The 26,345-nt window shown below is 35.8% G+C and overlaps 1 protein-coding gene across 1 annotated transcript in view; it reads left to right on the top strand.

Moving 5' to 3' along the window:
* ADAMTS6 (ADAM metallopeptidase with thrombospondin type 1 motif 6) overlaps positions 1–26,345 on the top strand; it is a 207,166-nt gene that overhangs the window by 123,349 nt on the left and 57,472 nt on the right. Inside the window, exons 14-19 of the mRNA XM_016198764.2 lie at positions 1,964–2,027; positions 14,100–14,202; positions 20,254–20,387; positions 21,888–22,011; positions 22,528–22,608; positions 26,162–26,325. Coding sequence (XP_016054250.1) covers positions 1,964–2,027; positions 14,100–14,202; positions 20,254–20,387; positions 21,888–22,011; positions 22,528–22,608; positions 26,162–26,325 — 670 coding nt within the window. The remainder of the gene's footprint in view (positions 1–1,963; positions 2,028–14,099; positions 14,203–20,253; positions 20,388–21,887; positions 22,012–22,527; positions 22,609–26,161; positions 26,326–26,345) is intronic.

Genomic DNA, 26,345 nt, shown 5'->3' with positions numbered 1-26,345 from the left:
GGCACAGGAGAGTGGAGGAGCCTGTTAGACAGACTTTCTTTTCTCCCTCGCCCCTTACTACAGAGCTAAAAATAAAATAGAGAAAAAAGAAAAGCATTGTGTATCTACCCCAGGTATAGCCAGGCTTCTTAATCTACTAATAATCAGATAGATTTCCTCCTCCAAGAACCTACTGAATTATGGATGAATCCAGGTCTGGTCTTAGCCACATTAGCATTATTCCCAGGAAACCTAAGGTCTTTTCAGATGTCACATAAAATTATTACTGCTACATTAGTATTAAAAGGACCAATGAGAGCACTTGAAGGGTTGAAATGCCTTGATTCGCATCACAAATCACAATGAAAAGAGTGCTGCCCATGTGTTAAAATAGTTTCCATTCACATGCCCCCATTCATCATCTTCCGGAGTTGCCACCACTTTCCTCCCGCGACTGTTTTCTGCAGGTCAGCTGCTCCTCTCCCACCATCCTTCCCTCCAGCCCGAGTCCCCCGGAGGAAGGCCAGTCCCGTCAGTATTCTCGGCTCTCCCCACTGCCCTCCCTCCCACCAATGCCCGTTACAGGTGGACTGCACCTCTGCTTGGTCTTTCCTGTCCCTCTGCAGACTCAACTGCTCCTTAGCAGCTCCAGCAGGTCAGGGGCTTCACATCTTTGTCTAGAGCTCAGGTTGGGGGCCTTCTTCCCTAACAAATATTGTGATGCCGAATGATGTTAATCACTTCTGCTTTTTTCCTCCTTCTGGGGTAAAGTTGTTATTTTTTTCTCATTTTAACTCAGTAGCCCTCTCCTTTGGCTCCTCTCTAAATGTCCCTTTTCTTGAAACTGTTTCCCTTGATATTAATTCTGTGTTTCCATTCTCCCACTTTCTATCGATTTTTACCCTCCTGCTAAACAGCGCTCCCTCACCGTCACCCACTCATAAACCCGCCATGCTACCACCGTCCTCACTACCTTGTTTTTGCCTGACTGACCCATTTCTCCCACGTTGGTTCAAGCTGGGCCATTTCTTTCCTTGCTTAGAGTCACCATTCACTGGCACTCAAAATATATTCAAAACTGTGACTTTAATTATCCCATTGATTCCAGTGAACCAAAGTTCTAAGTTAGACTTTGATCTTTTTAAAACAAGTACAGAATAATTAACGTAAGTTCAACTATAGTTTACTGTAGAATGATAACCAAAATTATAAAACCCTATAATAAATAATATGCCCAGATATTTAAGAGAATGACCAGACCTCTTTTAAAAGAACAACTTAGTTTTCAAAAATAGCATTCAAATTACAGCATATGGCCCTCCCTAACGTTAAATACTTTAAAAATTAATTTATGGAAATCAAATATTTGACATCTCACTTTTTCATTAATTTGAGTATTATATAAAGCATTTATATAATACAAACCCATCTGATGTTTAGATTTAATTTTTTAAACTGTATATTTGAAATGAGATAGAAATTCACTTCTGCATTATTTACTTCAAACTAAAGCTATTTCCAGAGAGTTATTTAGTTTCCTCTCTTGTTTCCAGTCTGGGAAAAAAGCGAACTTTTCATTTCCAACTTGGTGAACGTGTAGCATCAGGGTATGGGTTTTGTTGAATTTTTTTATTCAAGTGGCTTTTCATCATAAATGAGTGATTTAAGCTCGAATCTCAGACTGAACTAATCACCTGTTTGCTAGAATTAGAAAACACATCAATTTAATTGCATTTTCTTAGTGTAAATCATGACAATTAATAGCCTTGCAAAGCTGCTCATAGTAAATTCCCTTAATTTTAACATTCAGCAATCATAATCATTATTACTAACAGTCACGGGCATGATTATTTTAATAACTAATAAAATGTCAAATTTGGTATTTTCTTAAAGTAAATGTTAATATGTTTTCATCATGCAATATATGTACTTTCTATGTGGATAGATGTAGTATATTCACATGTTAAACAAAATGTGTTTTCAGACCTTCAGGAGGTGGAAAATATTGCCTTGGGGAAAGGAAACGGTATCGCTCCTGTAACACAGATGTAAGTAAAACCAAGCTCTGCTGTGAAAAATTACATTTCCCCCAGAGCAGGGAAATGTTTTTAAATTAGAAGCTATTTTGATCAGAAATCCATATGTGTGATGGTGACATGAATTTTTAAAATTGTTAATAATGAAGGGAACCAGCCTCAGGTCCATCAATTCCATCAACAGGAGTCAAGAGGAAGCCCCAGCACTAGGAGAAAATACACTCTCCCCCAGTAAGAATCAAGAGAGAGCCACACTCCCCTGCACTGCCCTGGTCCCCCAAACACTCACAACTTTCCCATCATGATCTTTCTTGAGTTCACCAGTATTACTGTGCCCTTTATCCCATTTTATATTTGCCGCTGCAAGAAGCCCAGATTCCCACCGCTTTCCTATTCCTGCCATCTAATCCCGTAAGGCTCTGCATATCCCTCTTCTGTTTGTTATCCTGGCTCAACTGCTGAAACTCTCATGCCCTCAGGAATTCATGATCCATCATCAGCAAAAGTCTTGACGTCTCTGAATTTTCCTTCCTTTCACCTTGTTCTAGTGGAAACTGGCTGTCCTCTGAAGATACTGTTTCCTCTGCAGCTCTTTAAAGTTGAGGACCTGTGCTTGTTCCCTTAGCTCTTGAATTACTGGGTCTGAACGTGGATTGACTCTCTTTTTTATATCTTATTACTTCTTCCAAATAAAGCAAAATAAGCCAGTCAGAGAAAGACAAATATCACATGATCTCACTTATATGTGGAATCTAATGAACAAAATAAACTGACTAACAAAATAGATCCAGAGACCTGGAAGCATAGAACAGACGGATGGATCTCAGAAGGAAGCAGGGGGGGGAGTGGGAGGGAAGAGATTAACCAAAGAACTTACATGCATATATGCGTAGCCCATGGACACAGACCGTAGTGTGGTGAAGGCCTGGGTGGCGGTGGGGGAAGCAGGGTAGAGGGGTCGATGGGGCAAAAGAGGGGTCATCTGTAATACTTTCAACCATAAAGATAAATTAAAAGGACAACACAGCTTTTAATTTCATGTCATCAATCTTCATTGTCATGCTCTCCAACCCTATACTTGTCTTAATTCTTGGTTATTCCATAAGAGTGTAGATAATTTTTCCAACATCTTGTCCTCCAGATTTTTCCAGAAGCATATAAACCTATTGTTATTTCTCCTATCTTGAAAAAAGAAAAAGCCAGCCAGTTATTTTCTCATGTCTTATCTTCCTTTGTAACAAAATTCTTCAAAATTGTCTAAATTTATTGTATCTAATTCCTCTTCTCATTTTTGCTCCTGTCAGGTTTTTGCCTCCATCATTCTACTGAAATGTTCTTGTCACGTCACAGAATCTTCCATATTGCTAAATCCAGTAGTCAATTCTGAGTGTTTTTCTTAGTTGATTTTCACTAGGCTTCCGTGACACTACAACTTTTTGGTTGTCCTTTTGTTTTACTACTTCTTTCTCATTCCCCTTTGCCGGTTCCTATTCTTTTCTCTGACCTCTTTTTAAATTTTTAATTGAATTTATTGGGGTAAAATTGGTTAATAAAATTGCATAGGTTTTAGGTGTGCAATTCCATAACACATCATCTGCATATTGTACTGTGTGTTCACCACCCCAAGTCAAGTCTCCTTCCATCACCATGTATCACCTCCTTACCGTCTTCTACCTCCACCCACTCCCCTGTCCCTCTGGTAATCACCAAAGTGTTGTCTGTGTCTAAGCATTTCTTTTTGCCTTTGTTTAATCCCTTCATCTTTTTCACCCAGCCCCGCAATCCCCTTCTCCTCTGACAGCTGTCATTCTGTTCTCTATCTATGAATCCCTTTCTATTTTGTTTGTCAGTTTATTTTGTTCATTAGATTCTGCATATGAATGAAGTCATATAGTACTTGTCTTTCTCTGATCTCTTAATGTTAGAGTACCCAGGACTCAGCCCTTGGTCTTTTTCTCTGCCCTACCAATACTCATTTCCTTGGTGACTGAATCAATTTTCATTGCTTTTGATGCCATTCATATGCCATTTGACCCCCAAATTTGCATTTTTAGCTACGACTTTGTCGTTCTTGGATTCTAGACTCATATCTTATTATTGATTAGACTTTTAATAGACATCTAATATTTAAAATGCCCAAATGTTTTCTCTCAAACATTTTCGCAAACCTGTTCTTCCAGCAGCTTCTCCTGTCTCAGATGTCAACTCTGTCTGGCTCAAGCCCCAAACCCTTGAACTATTTTTTATTCCTTTCTCTGTCTCACAACCTGTATCCAATCCCTCAAAAAGTCCCATTGCTTTTGCCTTCAAAATATATCATAGATCTGACTGCTTCTCACTGCCTCCACTGCCACCACTCTTACACGGGATTACTCTAAGTAGCTTTCGCAGTAGATTTCCCCGTGCTGCTCCTGCTCCCTGCAGTCCTCAGTATAGGAGGCAGAGTGAATCCCATTATTCCCTTTACTCCAGACCCCTCAGTAGCTCTCCACTTTTACTTAAATCTGAAGTCTTCACAAAGGCCTGCACAATTTCACCTTCCATTACGCCTCTGAGCTCATCTCTTACTATCTCCTCAGTCCCTCCGCTCCAGCCACATGGACCTCCTTCCTTGCACATGCCAGGCATGTTCCCAATGTAGAGATTTTACTTGTCTCTTCCCTTTGCCTTGTATGCTGTTCTCCAGAATATCTACATGGCTAACCCTCTTACCTTTACCCAACTGTCACCTTATCAATGACGTATAGACTGAACATCATATTTAAAATTGTAACCCTCCCTGCTCCCTTCAACTCTGGTACCCCTAATCTTCCTTAGCCTGCTCTGTTTCCTCCATACCATCTTCTAACACACTCTATAGCTTATTTATCTTACTTAATTCTGTTAAATTTGCATCTTGAAGTAATTAAATGTAGCTTCAATTACAATGATCTTTTCAGGTTACTGGTATTATTTTTTCATTCAGTCAACAAATAATTGGGTGCCTCTTGAATATCAGAGTGTGCTAGTGTGAAAGGCAATCTTTGCCCACAAGGATCTTACTGTTTCCTGGGAGATCACTTATATAGGTCAAATTCTTTGAAGAAGGGGAATTCAGAAATATAAGTGGAGCATCAGAGCACCTGAAGTACTTTTGTCCTGACAAGATTCAGGGGAAGAGAAGACATAAATTGCTCTAGTATCTCTTTCTTAAGCACTGTATAAAGAGAGTTTTACCCAAAGTTCCTCCCCTGCTTCCTTAGTTAACTTCCTTCATGTTTTATTGGCCATGAGGCCACATGCCCACTCTTAAACCAGTCACGGGCGAAAGGAATGAGATTTCTACAGTTGGTTTAGACTAATCCAGATATGCCCCTAATGGGGTTAAGTCACATTCCCTGAGAGGTAGATTCCTGAGCAAAAATTAGAATTCTATTAGCAAGAAAGCAAAGAGTAATGGATATTGGTTATGTCCCAGGTGTCTGTATCAGAGCTCTTTTAGTTTCTATCTTTGCAGTTGTCCCCCCTTATCTGAGCAGAATACGTTCCAAGACCCCCAGTGGATACCATAGACTGTGGATAGTACCAAACCCTATACAATCTTTTTTTCCCTGCACACATACATACCTATAATAAAGTTTAACTTATAAATTAGGCACAGCAAGAGATTAACAACAATGAGTAGTAATAAAACAGAACAGTTTTATATACTGCAATAAACATTGTGTGAATACAGTCTCTTTCTCAAAATATCCGATTGTACTATAGTCACCTTTTTTCTTGTGATGATGGGAGATGATACGCTAGACAAAGGGATGGAGCGGGATGGTGTGAGATTTCATCACACTACTCAGAACAGAATTTGAATTTAAAGGGAATTTAAATGCAATTTAAAACATGAATTGTTTATTTCTGGAATTTTCCATTTAATATTTTCAGACTGTGGTTGACCTCAGGCAACTAAAACCATGGAAAAGGGAGACTACTGTACTGGTAGACATAGTAGCAACAGTAGTAGTAACTACTGCTAACATTTATTGAGCACTTAGTACTTATCAGACCTACTATTTTAATCATATTTTCTCCCCACACTAAGAGTTCTCCTCAGTAGTGACTTAGCTTAGTAAAACATTTTTATATTTTAATTTTTTTCTATATGAATCTAGAAACACTCTGATAATTTAAAGTTTTGGTATAATCTATTCTATTACAACCTTGTTTTTGCAACATAAATTAACTCATAAGTGATTGGATTACTTTGTCCCATATTTTGTACCATTAAGCAATCTGCCAGCTGAAGTCAAACAACCCTGATACAGCTGAACAGAGGAAAATTGTGCTAGACTTGATGACCATCCATCCCACATCCTCATTTAGGCTGAGTTGGCCGCATGCTCTGTGGTTCAAGTCCTTCTTGGGTTTTCTGCCTGTTCTTTGTACATTGGCCTCTTGTCCTTACAACCCAGTATTTCTTTGTTAGGAATTTGCCATGTATTTTTTAAATTCTGCAGTATTTTCTTAGAATTCTTATTGTTTTCATTAGTGTTCTGTCTTTTGTCTGCCTCTTATGCTATTTTCCCCTTAATGCTTGTTATTTTTAGTGTGCAATTTTGCAGAAAGAGATTTTTCAGAAATGTATGTATCATATTAGAGCACAAACTTATATTTTACAAATCTTCAGTGTCTTCCAGTTAACATAGAATGGCTCTGAACATAGGAGGACTATAGGGCTATTGTGTTTGTAACCTTTAGGTTAACTTATGTACTTTTTTCTAAAGGTGTAATGCTTTAAATGTTCTTTTATTCTATAATGCCTGAGTGTCTGTTATGAGCTACTTTATTTCAGGGATTCAGTAGAGTGTACTTGTCTTTTAGCAGATTGGCCTCCTGCCTTTGTGCATGTTTTATACAGCTTAGTACTATGCACATCATAGTTAGTGACTCTGTGAATAAGACCTGAAAGAAAACTTTTCAATTAGTTAAAATCAATTTAATAGCCAAGAACTAGACAACAATGCATCAGCATTTTGGGCTTGGTCATTTGTGATACAAGAGCTTTTCTTGAGATTTAAATAGAGGCAATACAAAGGATAAATTCAAGTGATCACAGAAGAATTTTCAAATTAGTGCCCAGGATGAGATGTTGGGGGGTCAAATGGCAGGAACCCTAGGGCTCTTTATTTCGTGTCCTGAATCTTTGAGGCTCGCCCTGTGCTTTCTCATCTGTGCCTTCATGTATTTGATGCATCCTACTCCCACTCCTTTTGAGATCTTGCAGCCCATTCCACATAGCCTATCAGTTTCCCATATAGCAGAGTAGTCTTGACCTTCTCCTTTCTGTGACTGACCAGCTGGTATTGTAGATACTACTTAGTTCTTATGTTTTTACATAGAATAATAATTATTATATTCTAACTCTCTGATTAGAGTTGAGGAAACTTGTCTCGCTTTGGCAGCACACATACCAGAGTTGAATTAGCTTCATTAAAATCACAATTGAAAAATAGAATAAATTAGAAAATCATAGGGAAAAGATAATACTGTAAAGCTGGGGTCAGTACCTTAAATATGTACCACATGGTCCTTCCACTTACTAACGGTGGGCCACAGATTTTGATCTGAGTTTCCTAGTGACCCATGTAAAGAGGCAAACACTATCAGTTCTACAATTCATAATGTCTAGTAGCTATGACAAAAGGAGATATATCCACAAGGGAACACTTTACTATTTTGAAGCCATGACACTCCTCCTGTGTGGATCCCTACACTGTGGTAAATCAGATCGAATCATACAAGGTTGACAATATTCTTTTTGCTTAGATTAGAGGAGTCATTATAACCTAGAACTCATGTAGGCCAAACAAAAGTGGCTAGCACAAAAAGCTAGCCACACATCCTCCCTAATTTTATTCTCACCACAGACATTTGAAAGGTATAGGAGTGGTAGGAAGAGCAGATGTTCCCATTAGTTCCTCATTTACCCAAGTTTCAAAGAAAGAGAACCTCAGAGATAGAAGAGGCAACTTATAAAGAAAAATATCTCAATTCTAAAGAGTTTAAAATAGATCAGAAAAGGGTATCCAGCTGCAAAATTGGCCTGACCACTCTCGCCAGCAACATAACCAATCTAGAGGCCAGACATATTCACACACAAGACCCTGAGGCTGATTAACTGCAGCAGGATATATTTGATGGGCATCACCACTGGTCATGCTCAAAAGACTCTAGACAAGGACTCTTTGATATCCACATGATGGTCTCCAGAACAGACTAGCAGGTAAAGACAACAGCTATGGCAGAAACAAATGAATATGCTTTTCATCTTGAAATGACTGAGAAACCAGGAACATTCATTAAAGTCACACAGGAGAATTGGATGGAATTTGGTCTTACATTAAACCAGGAACTACAATAGAATATTTGGGATCATAAGCTAATCTCAGGGGCATGGCCATGTGGAACTTGGGTCTGGAGAGCAGAAATTTATGGATGTAATGATCTTAAGAATTCATTGGTTGTGGATACATTTCCCCTCTTTGGACATAGAGATAAATGATTGATAAGGTCCTGACAGGTCTTATAAATGTGTAAAGGTAGGAACTAACTAATAGAAGTAAAGCCTTCAGATCTGTGTACTATCTGCTGAAAAGTGTTTGCTCAAAAATATACTTTTGATTTTTATCTGCATGGAATCTCCTTTTTATTGGCATAAAAAATATTGTTAATCAGGCATTTCTGCCCTCCTGAGCAATTTTTCATTCCAATGACAGAAAATTATCATTGCAAAATGTTCTAACAGGGTATACATTGGTGTATATAGTATAACTTTTAAATAGGACTTATAGATGTTGTGAATACCTTACTTGATAACTTGATTTTTGTAAGAAGTAAAAATATGGCTATGTTAAGTTTATAAGCCAAATGTTATATCAAAGCCTAAAGAAGAATTAATAGTTACTATGAAAAGGACTTTTCTACATTTCTAAAATGAATTTCCTGCTGTTACTTAGGTGTTTCCCGAAACCAAGAAGATCCTTGTATTTTTCCTGTTTGATATTGTTTGTGATTTGTGTGTCTGCTCGATAGTGTGACTAGGATAGAACTACTGGTGAAAACCTAAGTTCCACTTTGGCTGATATAGAAAGTCATATATTCCTGCATCTTAAATATTTCATTTCCCTCCTTTATTTTATGCATCAAACCTATAAAAAAATTACAGAGCCAAAGGGGGTTTTCCAGGTCATCTGTGGTCTGTTCTAGAATTTAAGCATAGATTGTACCTTTCCTGGGGTTTTTTTCCCTCAGTCAACTGTGCTAGAAGGGCGTGGCATTCTGTAATGTTTTTCTTCTTCAGTCCATTGCTTCAGGTCATTAAGTGGTGTGATTGCCTTGGTTGTGGAACACAGAAAAAGCATAGCCTGTATTTAGAAGCAGGATTGTGGTGAAAACGTATGGACTTTGGATTTAAATGGACTTAAATTTAAATCCTGATTATAACACTTGTTGCTGTTTGACCTTGGCATGACACCTAACCTCAGGAAGCTTCGGGGAACTCTTATATAGATGGAGTATGATGATATCAAAGTTGCAGGCTGTTTGAGAATTAAAAGAGAAACACATGTAAACTATCTAGTGCTACTCCTAATACTTAATGTGTACTCAATACAGAGTAGTTATTATTTTATATACATTTATGCTCTGTAGATTAAAAAGTACTTTTGTGCATTAGATCTTCAAATCACTCTTATAAAGAGAAGAAACAAGTATTTTTTTTTTTATCCTCACACGAGTATATTTTTTCCATTGCTTTCCGGAGAGAGAAAGAGATGGGGGGGGAGGAGAGAGAGAGAAGCATCGATGTGAAAGAGACACATTGATTCTTTGCCTTCTACACGTGCCCTGACCATGGCCGGGGATCGAGCCTGCAACTCAGGTACGTGCCCTTGGCTAGAATCGAACCCGGGACCCTTTCAGTCAGCGGGATGACTCTCTAACCACTGAGCAAAACCAGCTAAGGCAGGACAAGCATTTTTTAAAAGAGGAACAGGCTAGTACCATGGAAGGGATTCAGTAAGGTATAGAATTTCTGAGTACTGGTCTAGAGCTCTCGTAACAGACGAGCCCTAGGGAGGTGGGTGTGGCAAGGTAAGCTTCTCTGAAAGTGTTTGATCACCTTTGACACTGATAGTCTAACCTTACCCTGCATCAGAACTAGATAGCTGAGAACATTCTGAAACTACCGAGCTTGCTCCCCGGGAGAGGTGTGGGGTGAGTGATGCCAAAGTACGGAGTTGATCTATTAACTAGCAGTTTATAACTGTGTCCCAAGTTACAATCAGAAAACAAATCTGTATCAACCTCTTTATTCTTATAAATATTATACACAATATACTATTATATATGTCAAAAAACACAGGGGCCGTGTCTTTCCTCTTCTTTGGGTTAGTATGAATTTTATGGTGTGCATCAAGTTTTGAGAATAAGGACCATATTTAAGCACAGGAGAGAGCTTGCTTGTTTATTTTGTTCTTAAAAGAGATGTCTAAAAAATTAGCAAGTAGAAGTTTGTTTCTTAACGTATTTATAGGCTTAGGGGAAAGGGTTATGCTCTGGATAGACGGCATTTTAATTAAATCCAGACTCTACAAGGCACACTAGAACTAACTTTAATTTTGAAAACTTGCATAGAGGATTACCGTATCAAATATGTCAGCTAGATTCAAGTTTGTCTGGACAATGTAGGTTTATCAGGCTTTTGTGTTTCTTTAAAAGTAAATGTACGGTGAAACTACAAAAAAATCAGAAGCTATGTGGGGGACAGGAGATAAGTAGGTTGGATCAAAACTGGGGTTGCAATGATTCACTATTTACATCGACCACAAAATTTAACCTTGGAAATGCCCTTATGAATTACTTCAATGAGATAATCAGACAGTACCTGAAAGCTAGGAAATTGGGAATTTTGTGGGCAACCTGTAAAAGAGGGTGTGGAAGCAAGGCCTTTTTAAACACACGTGGCATTTTAGAAAAAGATGCCTGTCCGGGTGAACAGACAAGCTATGTCCCTTCTCCAGAGTCCTATGTCAAGTGTATGGCTTGCTCAGCAGAGCAAGGGCTGGAATCCAAAGTCCACTCGTGCTTCTGCAGCTGGGGGGTTTCACCAGCCAAGTGTATGCTGCTGCTCTGCAGAGGAAGGGATGAAACTTGGGGAGCATAGAAGGTTTGTCTAGTTGTAAGAGGGAGGGAGTGAAGTGCATTCGGTGTGAAAGCAAGAAAGGAAAAAGAAGCAGACGGTGGGAAAGATTTGAAGGATGTAGAAGAAAATGCCAGTTCTGCAGTTTTCCCTGCATCTTCCCCCTGCCCACCTCCTGCAGGACGGGGAGAGGAGAGGGGAAGGGAAGGGTTTGCGTCCTCAGTCTGCTCCTCACTCTTACCTATAAGCAAAGTCCAGTATTTTCAGCATTTGCAAAACACTTGGGGATGTACGCCTCTCAAAGGTATGGGCATTTGGGTGTGTTTTGCAAATGAAAAAAATAAAAAGAAGGCACAAAGGGATTCCTGGACTTGAAAGGTCACCTTGCTTTTCAGGAGTAACCAGGATTAGAACCCCAGTAATAGAAAAGCCACTGGAAAGTTTGTCAGCAAAAGCTGAGATTTCTTTCTGTAGCAAATTATGCCCCCAACAAATTATTCTTTTTTAGATTTATCTATCAATAAAAAGTATTAAGTCAAAAGGAGTTACTTTTAAACTATCAGTAAAATTGGAAACATAAGATAGTCTATAGAATATGCTAACTTAACACTGATCGCTGAAAAATAGTGGTGGTAAAAATGATAATATTAATTTTTAAAATTTCTTTGAAAATACTAAGATCAAAAGATGCTGAGACCTGCTGCTTTGCTCTCTGGATTGATGTGGCGCCTTGCTGTTCGCTTTTTGAAAGGCGAGGATGCTTGATTAGTGTTAACACTAGGAGGCCGAAAACCTGTCAGGCTTTACAGAAGGAATTTGTTGCTTATGCCCATTGCTCTGTTAGGATTTCTGCAGAGTCAGCATTTAGAATACCTAAGTAATTTAAAAAGCGCTACTCTTTAAACTCTCTACTCTTCCTAAACAAAAACAAAAACAAAAATTTATGTAATTTTTTCTTAAGAAATGAACTCTTCTTTGATCTCCCTCATTCTTTAGAACCAGCGTATACAGTTCCTCCTGAGGGTATTTCTGATCAGCACAGATTCAGAGCATGCACTGAGGGCCACATTGAAACCAGGGGCGCAGAACACTGGCTTGATACATTCTAGAGCCAGAAAGGCCCGGGATCCAGTCGCCAGTCTGCTGCAGCCCCCTTAAGCCTGTCCATCCTCGTGCCCTTCTGTGAACACCCCAACACGCTCTTGCCTTGGGGCCTTTGCGGTTACTGTTTCGTGAACACTCTTGCACTCATTCAGCTTCTTTTAGCTCTGCTCCAGTGCCACCTTATCTGAGAGAGTTTCTCTGACCTTACTATTTAAAACAACTTCCCTCCACCTCACTATCAATGGACAATATTTGCTTAAAAACTAGTTTTGCTGCTTGGCAAGGCCACTGACAACCTCAGTCCTTGTGTGGGATTCCCTGAAAACGGCCAGACGAGGAGAGCAGTGGCGCACACGAAACAAAAGACACCGGAAGCGTATCTTTCCGGCGGGATGCACTGTGTAGCCTGTGGTTCATGGTTAGTTTGCATTTTTTAGAAAGGCAGGTAAGAAGGGTAATATGACAAGCAGACTCATTTGGTTTGGCATTGCAGTGTTTTAATGTGCAGAAAAGTATTTTAAAATGCAGGGCTCATAACAGCATGTAGACCTGCTGTCACTATTTTCAGAATCTGAGGCTTTGGGCTTGATATGGAGACGTTTGAACCACAGTGTATAGGATATAATGATGACCATGCAAATATTTGCACATTGTGGTCTATTATTTTAGCACATGCTTTAAGGGACCGGTCACAATGTACTGACCTCAGAAAACTGTATAAAGTACAGTAAATGTAGAGTTCCAAGGGAAGGTGGTAAAAGTAAAAATGATATCTGAGAGTGTAGCATACTCATTTATCCACAATTAATGATATTTCCTAATGACTTGCTCTGTTCTTCCATATTTAAAGTGGATGCTTCTCGGTCAGTTTCAGAAGCAGTAGCTTCATGCAGAACTCCAAAAGATACATCAAATTTGGTCATACTGCTCAAACACTGCGAGATGTTAATACTTTTAATTCTTTATGAAGTTAAATACTGAATTTAGGATGGCCCTGTGGTATTTGGCATCTGGACCTAGCTAGATTGGCAAGATTTTCCTCTGTAAAAAATTCAGGTAGAAGAAGCATTCCAAACTTTTAAAAACAAATAATTCTCTCTTCACCCTCTCAACCTCCTACTCTCTCCTCCCCCCCCCCACGTACATGTTTTGAACCAAATTAGTATTTTATTTTCTATGATGTTAAAGATTAAATGTAAATCCTAGTAAGTCCAAATTCCTTGAGTTGGAAGGTGTTTAAACTTGAGGCCTAGCATTTTGCCCAGTTCATCCCATGTCTTAAAAATATGCTTTTTGTCAGAGCTAGACAGTAAACAGCTATAGTAGTCGGGATCCAAACCACAATTAATAGTGCTGAATGTCATGTTACAAACCTGCCTCTTGATTCCTTAAAATAAAGAGCTGGGAGTAGCTGTGGTAACTGGACCTCAAATACTGCTACCAAAAAAGAGTTTGTGTTTTAGTTTCTTCTCCTAGTCTTTATGTGTGTTTATAAGGAGATATACCTGATGGATAGATTGTAAAGTGGACTATGACATGCATTTGAGTGTAAAGTTCTATGGAAACTGCGTAACACTTAACTTTGTTTAAATGACTTCAGTTATTTCTTCTGTGGCTAAGATTACAACTCAGACACTTCAGTCTGAATACTGGTTGTAAAAGAGTAAAGCAAATGCCAGAATTCTAGCCAGACAGTAAGGCAGTGAGCTAATGTGATGGAGTTCAGGCAATTTTAATTTTAGGGACATTGTCCCTTGGTTTTGGAATTTTTCAACAATCGTACCATTTATGATTTTATTTTATTTTAGCCATGTCCTTTGGGGGCCCGAGATTTTCGAGAGAAACAGTGTGCAGACTTTGACAATATGCCTTTCCGTGGAAAGTATTATAACTGGAAACCCTATACTGGAGGTAATGTATAACCTGGCAGAGCATTCATCATGCTTGAGAGCTTTGCAAACATAAAAGATATATAAGTACATACAAATACACATACATTCCTACACATACTAGTAAAAGTTAGTGTCTGTAAATCAAAGCAGGAAAATGCTTGTAGTACTATAAAGGTCTCATGGTTTAGTTTCCCTGTAATAAAGTTTATATGTTTGTACAAATGATCAGAAATCATTTTTTAAAACCTAATTCTGTTTAACAGTGTACAGAGGTCTGATATAAAACTAAATAATATTTTTGAATTCTTGGCTTCCTTGAGGTATATGGACGTTATATTATAATCATTTATAATCAGGGAGTATTTAGAGTTATCACCTTACAAACAAATTGTAACAATATAAATCAACTCAAAGAGGCCAGAAAAAATCTGTGTTCTTTCTTGGGAAAAAGCTAAGGATCTTTCCATAGATTTTTATTATTCTTTTTTAGTGTTGGGAAATATTTTTGCTTTTTAATTTGGGCATGTATCAGGCAACAGTTTTTTAGTAAGCACAAAAAGTTTGCTTATGCTCTCAAAATACTAAATTTTGTTAGAATTTTTTCTTGGAAAAGTTGAATGCACATTTAAAATTTTTGCTTGTTTTAACATTTTTGAAATTTTTTCAACATAGAACAATATTGAAATAATTTTACAGTGACAAGTTTTTACCCTCCACCAAGATTCTACCATTAACGTTTTAGTACCCATTTTTTATTACATGTCTAGTCATCTCTCTACCCATTCATCAATCTATGCTATTTTTTGATGCATTTCAAAGTAAATTGTAGTCATTAATAATATACTTTCCTGTAAATACTTAAGCATGTATAACATTAACCACAGTTCAGTATTATTTACTTCTTTCTTTTGAGGTTAGATTATGTACAGTGAAACTCACAAATCTTAAGTGTACTTTACCTGAGTTTTGACAAATGCATACACCTGTAATACCCTGTTGAAATCTAGAACATTACCATTACCTTCATAGTCCTTCCCAGTCAATAGCTGCCTCCACCTACTTGTTCTAAGAGGCAACCACTGTTCTAGTTTTTTTTCTTCCCGTAGATTAGTTTTGCCTATCCCAGAACTTCATATAAATGAAAGTATATTATATTTACTCTTTTGTGCAAGGCTTCTTTAAGCCCAATATTTTTGAAATCCATCTGTATTCTTGCATGTGTAAATAGTTCATTCCTTTTTATTGCTAAGCAGTATTCTATTATAATAACCAGTTTGCTTTTCCATTCTGCTCCTGATGGACACCTGGGATGTTTCTAGTTTACAGTTGTTATGAATAAGCTGCTGTGAGCATTTGCATACACATCTTTTTGTGGGCATATGTTTTCATTTCTCTTGGGTAAATACTTAGAGGTAGAATTGCTGGGTAATAGGGTAGGTATGAGTTTAGTTTTAAAAGAAACTGCCAGATATTTTTCCGAAGTAATTCTACCATATCACACTCCCACCAACAATGTATGAGTTCTGTTTGTTCCACATCCCTGCCAACATTTGATGTTTTTAGTCTTCTTCTGGTGGGTGTATAATGGTGTCTCAATGTAGTTTTAATTTGCATTTCTGATTACTGATTATGTTGAGCATGTTTTCATGTGCATTTATATATCTTCTTTTGTAAAGTGTTCAAATTCTTTGCCTATTTTTTAGTTGGTGTATTATCTTTTTATTCTCGAGTGGTAGTCATTTATTAGATAAATTTTATGAATATTTTCTCACAGTCTGTGGCTCTCCTCTTTTTTAGTGGTGTTTTAGATGAGTATAAGATTTTAATGAATTCTAATTTTAAATTTTTTTTCTTTTATGATTATTGTGTTCTATGTCCTTTCTTAGAAATCATTGCCTACTTCAACTCAAGATGGTATTTTCTTGTGTTTTCTTCTAAAAGCCATGTTTTTGATCTTTACATTTAGATGTACAGTCTAAAAATAATTTAGGGGTATGGTGGGTATTTATAGTGTATTTATGGACTCTATTTTGTTTCATCAATCTATTTGCCAATCCCGTGTTAGTACTACACTGCCTTAATTACTATAATTGTATAGACTTGGACACAGGTAGCATAAGTTCCTCCAACTTTGATTTTTTTAAAAAAATAGTTATTTGGATATTCTAAGTGCTTTGTGTTTCCATATAAATTTTGTTGTTGATTTCTACAGAAAAACATGCTGGTCTTATGCTAGTTATCATGTTGAATCTATAGATCAATAGAGGAAGAACTGATAAATTCAAATACTGTATTGAATTTTCCAATTTATAAACATGGTATATATCTCTATGTATTTGTGCTTTCTTTAATTTCTCTCAGCTATGTTTTGGAGTTTTAGGTGTAAGGTCTTGCACAGCTTTTGTTAAATCTATTTCGGTGTATTTATGTGTTTTGACACTATTATAAATGAAAGTTTAAAAATTTTTAATTGTTAAATATAGTATATAAAAATAAAGTTGATTTTTACATATTAACTTTATATTCTGTTACCTTAGGATTTTCTTGCTAAATAATTATAGTTATGTTATCCTTTTATTTCATTTTCTTGCCTTAATGCGCTGGCTTGACCCTTCAGTACAATTTTTGCATGTGTTGATTATATGTGATTTTCTTCTTTATTTTGTTAATATGGTGAATTACCTGATAGATTTTATAATATCAAACCAACCTTTTATTCCCAGGATAAACCCCATGTGGTGATGATTTATTATCTTTTTATGTTATTGGATTTAATTCCTAATATTTTATTAAGGATGTTTGCATCTATATTCATAAGGAGAACTAATTTCTAAATTATATTTTCATCATGTCTTTGGCAAGTTTTGGTATCAGAGTTACTCTGGCTTTCCGAAATAGAATTCTTATTTATGTTGAAAGAGTTTGTAACATTGGTGTTATTTCTTCCTTGGAATAGATTTCGTTAGTAAAACCACATAGGCTTAGTATTTTCTTTGTGAAAGTAAATTTATTACAAATTCAGCTCCATTAACAGATAAAAGAACTATTCGGATTTTTAAATTCTTATGTGAGTTTTTGAATTTGTATCTCCAATATATTTATGTTACTTCTTTGTTGTCCAATTCATTGACAGAAATCTGATCACAACATTATCTTATTATCCTGTTTAATATCTGTAGGATCTGTAGTGATGTATGCTCTTTCATTACTGATATTCATAATATATATTTTCTCTCTTTTTCTTGATCAGTCTTATTTGAGGTTTATCAATTTTATTCTTTTTAGATTATCAACTTTTGGTTTTAGTACTTTTCTCTGTGTCTTTTTTCTCTTTCATTAATTGTTGTTCTTATATTTTTCTTGTTTATTATGGGGCTTTTTTTGGTCTTCTGCGTTCCCCAAATTTGATGTGTTTTTATTTCCTTTAGTTCAAAATATTTTATTTACATTGTGGTTTCTTCTTTGAACTGTTATTTTTATTTCTAAATATTTGATATAGTCTAGACTTTTTGTTATTGATTTATAATTTAATTCTATTATGGTTAGAGTATTCTCTGTATGATATAAATTTTTAAAATTAATTGAAATTTGTTTTATTGTACAGCTTATTGTCCGTGCTGGTGAATGTTCTGTGCATACTTGAAAAGAATGTGTTTTCTGCAATTGTTGGATATAGGATTCATGAGGTCAAGTTGGCTGATAGTGTTATTCAAATCATTTCTATTCTTTTTTATTTTTTCTGCTCTAGTTCTGTCAATTACTGATAGAAGTGTGTTAAAATCTTGAACTATTATATGGCTTTGCTTTCTTTATTATGTGTTTGTTTCATGTATTTTTGAGTCACTTTTACTAGGTGCATGTATATTTGGGATTGTTTTGTCTTACTGTAGAAGGAAAAGTACATGTCTGAAATAATTCACAGGTTTAATAATTAGAATCTAGGTAATTGTGTGTGGAATGAATTAACCCTAAATTCATAATAAGCTTTAAATGAAGGTAATTGGTAATGTGACCTTCCATTTAGAGAATCATCTTAAATCCCTTCTTATAATAATAGCACTACCTCTTCTGAAAACTCACTGTAGGAAAAGAAGCTAAATATGTCTTGAGCAGTGAAAAAGGAGGAAATTTATTCCTATTGTTATCATGTAATATAGTGGGATAAAGAATGCAACCATAGCACTTATATGTCTTGCCTATCAAATGCTACCTTACATAATCTAGTATTAAAATTGAGTAAATAAAAGGCTAGTGTTCTTTTTTTAAAGCCCATTACATAAAAAGCTACATTAAATTTCAAAACATTACAATAAAAAATGGGAAAAGAACAATATTGGGTAGTAATGAAAACAATCCCAGTAATATTTATGGAAATTCAGAGCAATTTTATTCATGAGAATCTTACAAAAATAGATTATAAATACCTTGAATATCAGTTCAGATGAAAATTCTTTTATTTATTACTCATTATTTCTGTGCTCAGGACAGCAAAATATGTCATTAACATAAGCTTAGTAATAACATTATATGGGAGTTCTATAGCCTACAAAGAAAATGGAAGAAAACATGAACTTAGGCCATTGGTTGTAAATGGACAGTTGAGGAACAGTTTTTACTTACATACATGTTTTAACCTCCACAGTATTTTTGAAAACTTTGAATGAGTTGCCAAGAACTGTTTATATTTAGAAAACCAAGGTTTTCGTCTTCTCTTGAAAAAACAGGAAGTCTGACAGTATTGGGTCATCTTGCATGACAACTCTTACCTGTAACAGTGATCTCCTTGGATGCAATGTTCTGTCTCTAACTTAGCATTGTCTTCACCACCCCTCTGGCTTCTCTCTGTGCTTCACATACCTTCCCGCTGCAGCAGCCTGGTTTCTACCTTCACTGAGACCGAGGCATGCCATTTCATCTTTCTGCCTTATTTTCTTTATTAGAAGTAGTCTGCTTTATTTCAAAGAGAAATTTTATCAGAATAATTAGTGTGTTAAACTTCATGAAATGAAGATTCAACAGAAAGTATTCTTAAATCATATTTGTAATCAACAGTTACATATTTATAAGTTGCGTTTTCATGCACTGTTTTGAATAAAATATATCCATTGCTACTTTTCCAATATGCTATGAGGTTATGATATGTACTCTGTTTATTGCTACTATTCATGCCTATTTTTTATATCAGGCTTAAAAAATACGAATTCCAATGACAAAATGAAAATGCTCATTATTATATGTATTCACAAAACAAAATTAGATATTATCTTAACTATTCAGTTTTAATGCTGTAATTAATTTTATCTTTGATTTGCTAATCTGATAACAATTGATCTCCATGCTAAAGCCATGTTCATGGAATATATGTTTAAAAAGTTTTATTTTACAACTACCATGTCCCTGCTGAAGTAGCAGAGTTTTTGTGTCAGCTTCAGTAACAAGTCACATATGTTGCAGAAATTCCTATTTGTCTTAGGAGGTTATTGTCTCAAATCTCTTTAAGCTTTATTTCCTTAGTTCATTTTTAAAAATCGTTTTAATTTCCTCTTTTTCAACATTCAGGTACCTCCACTGTGACCCCTTTGGACCCAAAATATATCATAAATATATACTGGAAATACCTAAAATTTTTAAACTTTAAAACTACTTAGCAGGACCTTCATTAAATTGTATGAGCAATGAAAATAAACACGAAATTTTAACAAAGGAGGAAGGAAACCTACACATCTAGGGATATAGTCAGGGAATGATGTTTATATAAATTGTAAATTTGCCCAGCCGGGCGTGGCTCAGTGGTTGAGCGTCGACCTAGGATCCAGGTGATCGGGGTTCGATTCCCGGTCAGGGCACATGCCTGGGTTGCAGGCTACAGCCGATCAGTGACTCTCTCCTCATTGATGTTTCTATCTCTCTCTCTCCCCCTCCTTTCTTCTCTCTGAAATCAATAAAGACATATTTAAAAATAAATAAAAATAAATAAATAAATAAATTGTAAATTTGCTATGGATAATATTGAACCACTTTCTCTTAGGAGAACCACTCCATTTGTTTCTTTTTTACTGTATTTGTCCAGGTGGAGTAAAACCTTGTGCACTAAACTGCTTGGCTGAAGGTTACAATTTCTACACTGAACGTGCCCCTGCAGTGATTGATGGGACTCAGTGCAATGCGGACTCACTGGACATCTGTATCAATGGAGAATGCAAGGTTGCTCAGATTATGAATTTCACTTCTTTCTGTTGGGTTTTTGAGAGTTTTCTCTTTCTTCTCAGATAGTAGCTGCTAGTGAATACTGTGTGCAGTTTTAATAAAGGGCTACATTTTAGAGATATTCAGTTTCTAATAAGGATGACAATATATATAGTTAAAGGTAGAATTGATATCCAAGCACCATGCAAATGTGATTCACTTATGTTTATAGTGATTGCTATAGCTGTCAGAATATTCAGATTCTGTTCTGTTTACAAATAAGATGATAGGAAAGGAGAGGCAATGAGGATCCAGCTCTTACTTGGCCACCGTATGTTCCCGTTGGAAGATTATTTGATATATTTCATAGCATGATTTTTCCTCAAAGTGTGGAACAGCTGTGCTCCTGTATTTTGTTTCTACCTGAAGCATGCACAATGATTTTTATTATAGAGTTAGTCTTTACCTTTTTAAAGCATTTGCTCTAGGGAATTAGGCAGACTGGTCCGGAGCTGGAGAGCAAATCCATGCTGTTTTCCCAGACCTGTGTGTGAATCTTAACCACAATAAGAAAAGCCACAAAACCACTGTTCTCAACTTTTTCCTTGTTTTTGTTTTATTTTAAAGAGAAGTGCAAAACTAAGTCCCAGAAATTGAGAAAGACGAGATAAAAACACTGTCTATTTACTTAGTCTCATAATTTTTGTCCTTCTGGCTTCTGGCCTCCAAATGTATCTGATATCTGATAGCCGTGTGTGTGTGTGTGTGTGTGTGTGTGTGTGTGTGTGTGTGTACTTGAGGAAAGTTATTTTTGTGACAGTATTAAAACTCTTTTGAGATAACAAAGATTCAGGTACAGGTTTTATTCAGAGATTACATGCCTGGTATCAATGGCTAAATGTCAAATATACAAATGTAAGTACCGAAATATGTACAAAAAAATATGTAAGAATCCACATTTCTATGATTAAATGAAAGATTGAAGGGTAGGCTACATGGCAATGTTATTCAACTAGTAGATACAGGTATTCACTTTTAAAGATTTACCCAGTCATTAATTCCACAACTGATCCTTGACACTAACAATTGAATGTCCAAATGAGCCAGTGGTTTAGAAAAGACAAACTGTCAAGCCCAGCCAAGACTCTCACTGTTGTAATCCTGACTAGGACTAAATGCCATTTTTCTTAGTTCTTGCATGTCTTGATTTAGAGTATAAGTAAGAGCCCATTGCTAACAAATTATAATGTATCAAGAACTGAAGCATGGTATCTATAAATAAAGAAGAAATCTGGGTTAGAAATATATTCCTGGGGAATCAGAATTCTTTTCTTTAAACTCATGTGGTGAGAAATGTTAGCTAGAACTTATTGGAGAGTGAAGGTGAAGGTGGAAGAAGGAAAATGTTCCCTGCTTTGATTTCCTTTACTGGAAAAAGAAGAAAATAAATAAGCTCTATTTATTTGGTTGGTAAGAATTCCACTCTGTGACACACTGCATCTTCTTCTCTGTTTTCAGCACGTAGGCTGTGATAATATTTTGGGATCCGATGCTAGGGAAGATAGATGCCGAGTCTGTGGAGGGGATGGAAGCACGTGCGATGCCATTGAAGGGTTCTTCAATAAATCGCTGCCCAGAGGAGGTGAGTGCGTAGAGAGACTCCTCACACCTCTGGTGTACTCGGAATAGCCAAAACGTTTGACCTCCCCGCCCCGTTTTAAAATTCCTTTACTTAGGTAGACTTTGCTTTCCCCTGAATTGCTTTCAGACCTTTAAAGTATTAAATGTGGCTTAACTAAGATATTTTAAGTAAATATTATTCCTTTTCTACTTGGCTTCATTTTGCCATGTTTCTTTAAGGTGGGAATTCCCACAGCCCATGGATGTAAGAGCCATGGCTGGGAACAAGAGAGTGAGCCACAATGTTACACATGCTGAGGGTTGAAAGCTATCGTGCGGTGATTTTAGAGAAAAAGAGAAAATACTCTAGAGGTGTTCATTAACCCAAAGGGAGATCTGCCCAGATTTCATAATTTGTGTAGTGAAAAGTCAAAGAAAGTGTGAAGAATTAGGAAACTGGCTACTGAGTGGTCACTAAACACGCCTTTTCTGACGGAGCTGTGGACTCGACTCATGCTGGCTCCCTTCTGTGTCCTAGGCTACATGGAAGTTGTGCAGATACCAAGAGGCTCTGTTCATATTGAGGTCAGAGAAGTTGCCATGTCAAAAAACTATATTGGTGAGTAGCACATTTTGCTAGATTTCAAAACTGAGCAAGGAAGGGCAGCAGAGTATCATGAAGGAAGAGCGGTGCTGCTTCGCGGTGGAATACCTCCACACTCAGATGAAGTTCCAAGTCCTATAGGACCACATGGGAGGACTACACACAGAAAATAATTGTTTACAGCTTACTCTTCATTGGGTTGGTTATTTGATTTTTAAAATCAGTGTTATTGGGGTATAATTTACATATAATAAAGTACACCCATTATAAGTGTACGGTTCAAAGAGTACCGAAAATTTTATATATGTATGTATGTATTTACGTATATATATACCACAGCCAAAATGTAGACCATTTCTGACTTGAAAACATTCTCTTATTTGCCTTTGCAGTAAAAATCTCCCCCAGCCTTAGGAAAACACTGATCTTTTGTCTGACTTATCTATTTAATTTTATTTATCTGGAATTTCACATAAATGGGATAATACAGTGGATACTCATACCAGACTTTTTTCACTCAGTATAATGTGTTTGAAATTCATCTATATTGTTGAGTGTATCTGAAGTTCAATCTTTTTTATTGTCAAATAATATCCCAATATGTGGATGTATCATAATATTTTTATCCATTCACTTGTTATGAATATTTGGGTGATTTTCAGTCTTTGACCATTATGAATAAAACCTCTTTGAACATTTATAGACAAGCTTTGTGCAGACATATACTTTCATTTCTCCTAGATAAAAGCCTAGTAATGAAATGGCTAGGTTATATGATAAGTACATGCTAAACTTTATAAGAAACTACTGAAGTGTTTTCCAAAGTGGTTATATTATTTATATTCCCCCCAGTAACGTAGAAGAGTTCCAGATGTTTCCCATCCATTTCAAAATTGTCAAGTCTTCTTAATTTTACCCATACAGATATCATTTTTGTGCATGAAGTGTCTAAACAAATTATTTTGCCTATTTAAATTTTTTTTAATTAAATTATGTCCTTTATGTATTCTATACAAGTCTGTGTTCAAATACACATTTTATGAATACATTTTCCCAGTCATTGGCTTGTTTATTTCCTGTCCTTAATGGTATCTTCTAATTTTCATGAAATTTAATTTATTGTGTTTTATGGTTTGTACTTTCATCTCCTACCATAGAAATTTTGCCTACCCCAGGGTTGCAAATATTGTCTTCAATGTTTCCTTAAGAAATTATAGTCTTAACTTTTACATTTAGGTATATGGTCCATTTTGAGTTTTTATGTAAGATATAAAGTAAGGGTTGAGATTCAGCTTTTTTCATATGGATATTCAATTACTATAGCACCATCTGTTGAAAAGACTATTATTTTCTCAGTGATATTACCTTGTTACTTTCAATAGAGATCAATTGAACATGAGTGTGTGGATCTATTTCTGTTCCTTCCCATTGATATATGTGTCAGTCATTAGACCAAAACCACATTGTATTGATTAATGGAACTTCCTAGTAGGTCTTAAAAATAGGAAGCATTTGGTCCTCAAATTTGTTCTCTTTTTTTCAAAATTATTTTTTGCTTTTCTAGGTCTTTTACATTTCTATATATATTTTAGAATCAACTTGCTAATTTCTACTAAAAGAGATTATATAAAATTGGTAAATAAATGTGAGGAGAATTGACACCTTAAAAATATTATCTTCCAATACATGTAAAGATTCACCTGTATATTTGTTTAAGTCTTTACATTTGTTCAGGTGTATATTGTACTGTGTGTTCACCACCCCAAGTCAAGTCTCCTTCCATCACCATCTATCACCTTCTTACCCTCTTCTACCTTCACCCACCCCCCCTTTCCCTCTGGTAATCACCATACTCATACTGTGCCTATGAGTTGTTTTTTTTTCCCTTTGCTTAATCCCTTCATCTTTTTCACCCAGACTCCCAACCCCCTCACTTCTTACAACAATCAATCTAGTCTGTTCTCTGTATCTATGAGTCTGTTTCTATTTTCTTAGTTAGTTTATTTTGTTCATTAGATTCCACGTGTAGGTGAAATCATATGGTATTTGTCTTTCTTTGACTGGCTTATTTCACTTAGCATAATACTCTCCAGGTCTGTCCTTGCTGTTGCAAAAGGTGAGGTTTCCTTCTTTTTTATAGCTGAGTAGTATTCCATTGTATATGCGTACCACAGCTTTTTTCTTTTAAGTAGTGCTAATAACCTTTTCTGTCAATAGTTTTAAATATATTTTTTCCTATAGAGGTTTAAAATTATGTATGCATATTTATATTTATTAATATTTTTCTTTATAGTTTCTATGGGTTTTTTCATGCTTACAAAAGCTTTTTATATCCCAATGTTATTTTTTAAAAAGTTCTCCCACATTTTCTCTGAGCATTTTATGATTCAACTGTTTACTTTCAAATATTTACCCATCTGGCATTTATTCTTTCTTTCTTTTTTTAAAACTGTCTTTTTATTGAGGTTTAATTCACATAATATAGAATTCAACCATTTTAAAGTGAACAATTTAGTGGGATTTGGTACATTCCAAAATATTTTCATCACACCAGAAAGAACCCTGTGTCCGCTAAGCAGTTACTCCCATTCCCCAGTCCCTGGTTACTCCCATTCCCCAGTCCCTGGTAACCACCAATCTGCTTTCTGTCTCTATGGATTTACCTGTTCTGGATATTTCATATAAATGAAAGTTTAGAGTATGTGACTTTTTCTGTCTAGCCTTTTCCACTTAGCATAATGTTTTTCAGATTCATCATTGAAACATGTATCAGTACTTCATTTCCTCTTATGGCTGAATAATATTTCGCTGTATTGTACATACCACAACTTGTTTATTCTTGCATCCACTTATGGACATTTGAGTTGCTTCTACCTTTATTTATGGGAAATAGTGCTACTATAAACATGTATGTGCAAATATTTGTTTGAGTACTTATTTTTATTTCTTTTGGATATGTACATAAGAGTGGAATTGTGGTATTTATAACAAAGGAAATATAAATTCAGTGTTTTTTGTTTGTTTGTTTGTTTGTTTGTTTGTTTGTTTGTTTTGCCAAATGGCTAGTCTTTTGTCTTAGTTTCATATCATCTTTTTTTTTTTTTTAACTAATTTAAGATACTTCTTTTGTCATATACTAATTCCCATATATGCTTGGGTTTATTTCTTAACTGCGTGTTTGATTTCACTGTTGTCTCTCTGTGTACCAGTACCAAAGTTTCTCTACACCCCATATTCATATAATTACTTTTTAATATTTGGACAGGAAAATCTTCTTCCTACATCTCCCCTGATTCCCAGTTATTTCTTTTGTCATACTTTTCCTTACTAGTTCCATGTTTATTTCTCATTTTATTCCTTTCTATCAATGACATCATAAATACTTAATATGTTCCTGACAGGCATATGGGAAATTACCATTTTAATTTTTACTTGAGAAAATAGTGAAGAATCCCATTTCTAAGTGGAAATGGATATTCATTGTATACTTCAGTGCAGTTATTAATGAGTGACATTGTGGTAAATAAAGTTTCATATTTTTAGGTGTACTGTGATTTTTTTTTTTTAGCTTTAAAATCTGAAAGGGATGAATACTTTATCAATGGTGCCTGGACTATTGACTGGCCTAGGAAGTTTGATATTGCTGGGACTGCGTTTCACTATAAGAGACCAACTGATGACCCAGAATCCTTGGAAGCTCAAGGTCCCACCTCAGAAAATCTCATTGTCATGGTAAATGTGTCTTTGCTTCT

The sequence above is a fragment of the Miniopterus natalensis genome, chromosome 3, assembly GCF_054644295.1.
Source record: "Miniopterus natalensis isolate mMinNat1 chromosome 3, mMinNat1.hap1, whole genome shotgun sequence".
In the NCBI taxonomy this organism is placed as follows: Eukaryota; Metazoa; Chordata; class Mammalia; order Chiroptera; family Miniopteridae; genus Miniopterus; species Miniopterus natalensis.
Note: the sequence above shows the minus strand (reverse complement) of the source record. Positions and strands in the feature narration are given on the sequence as shown.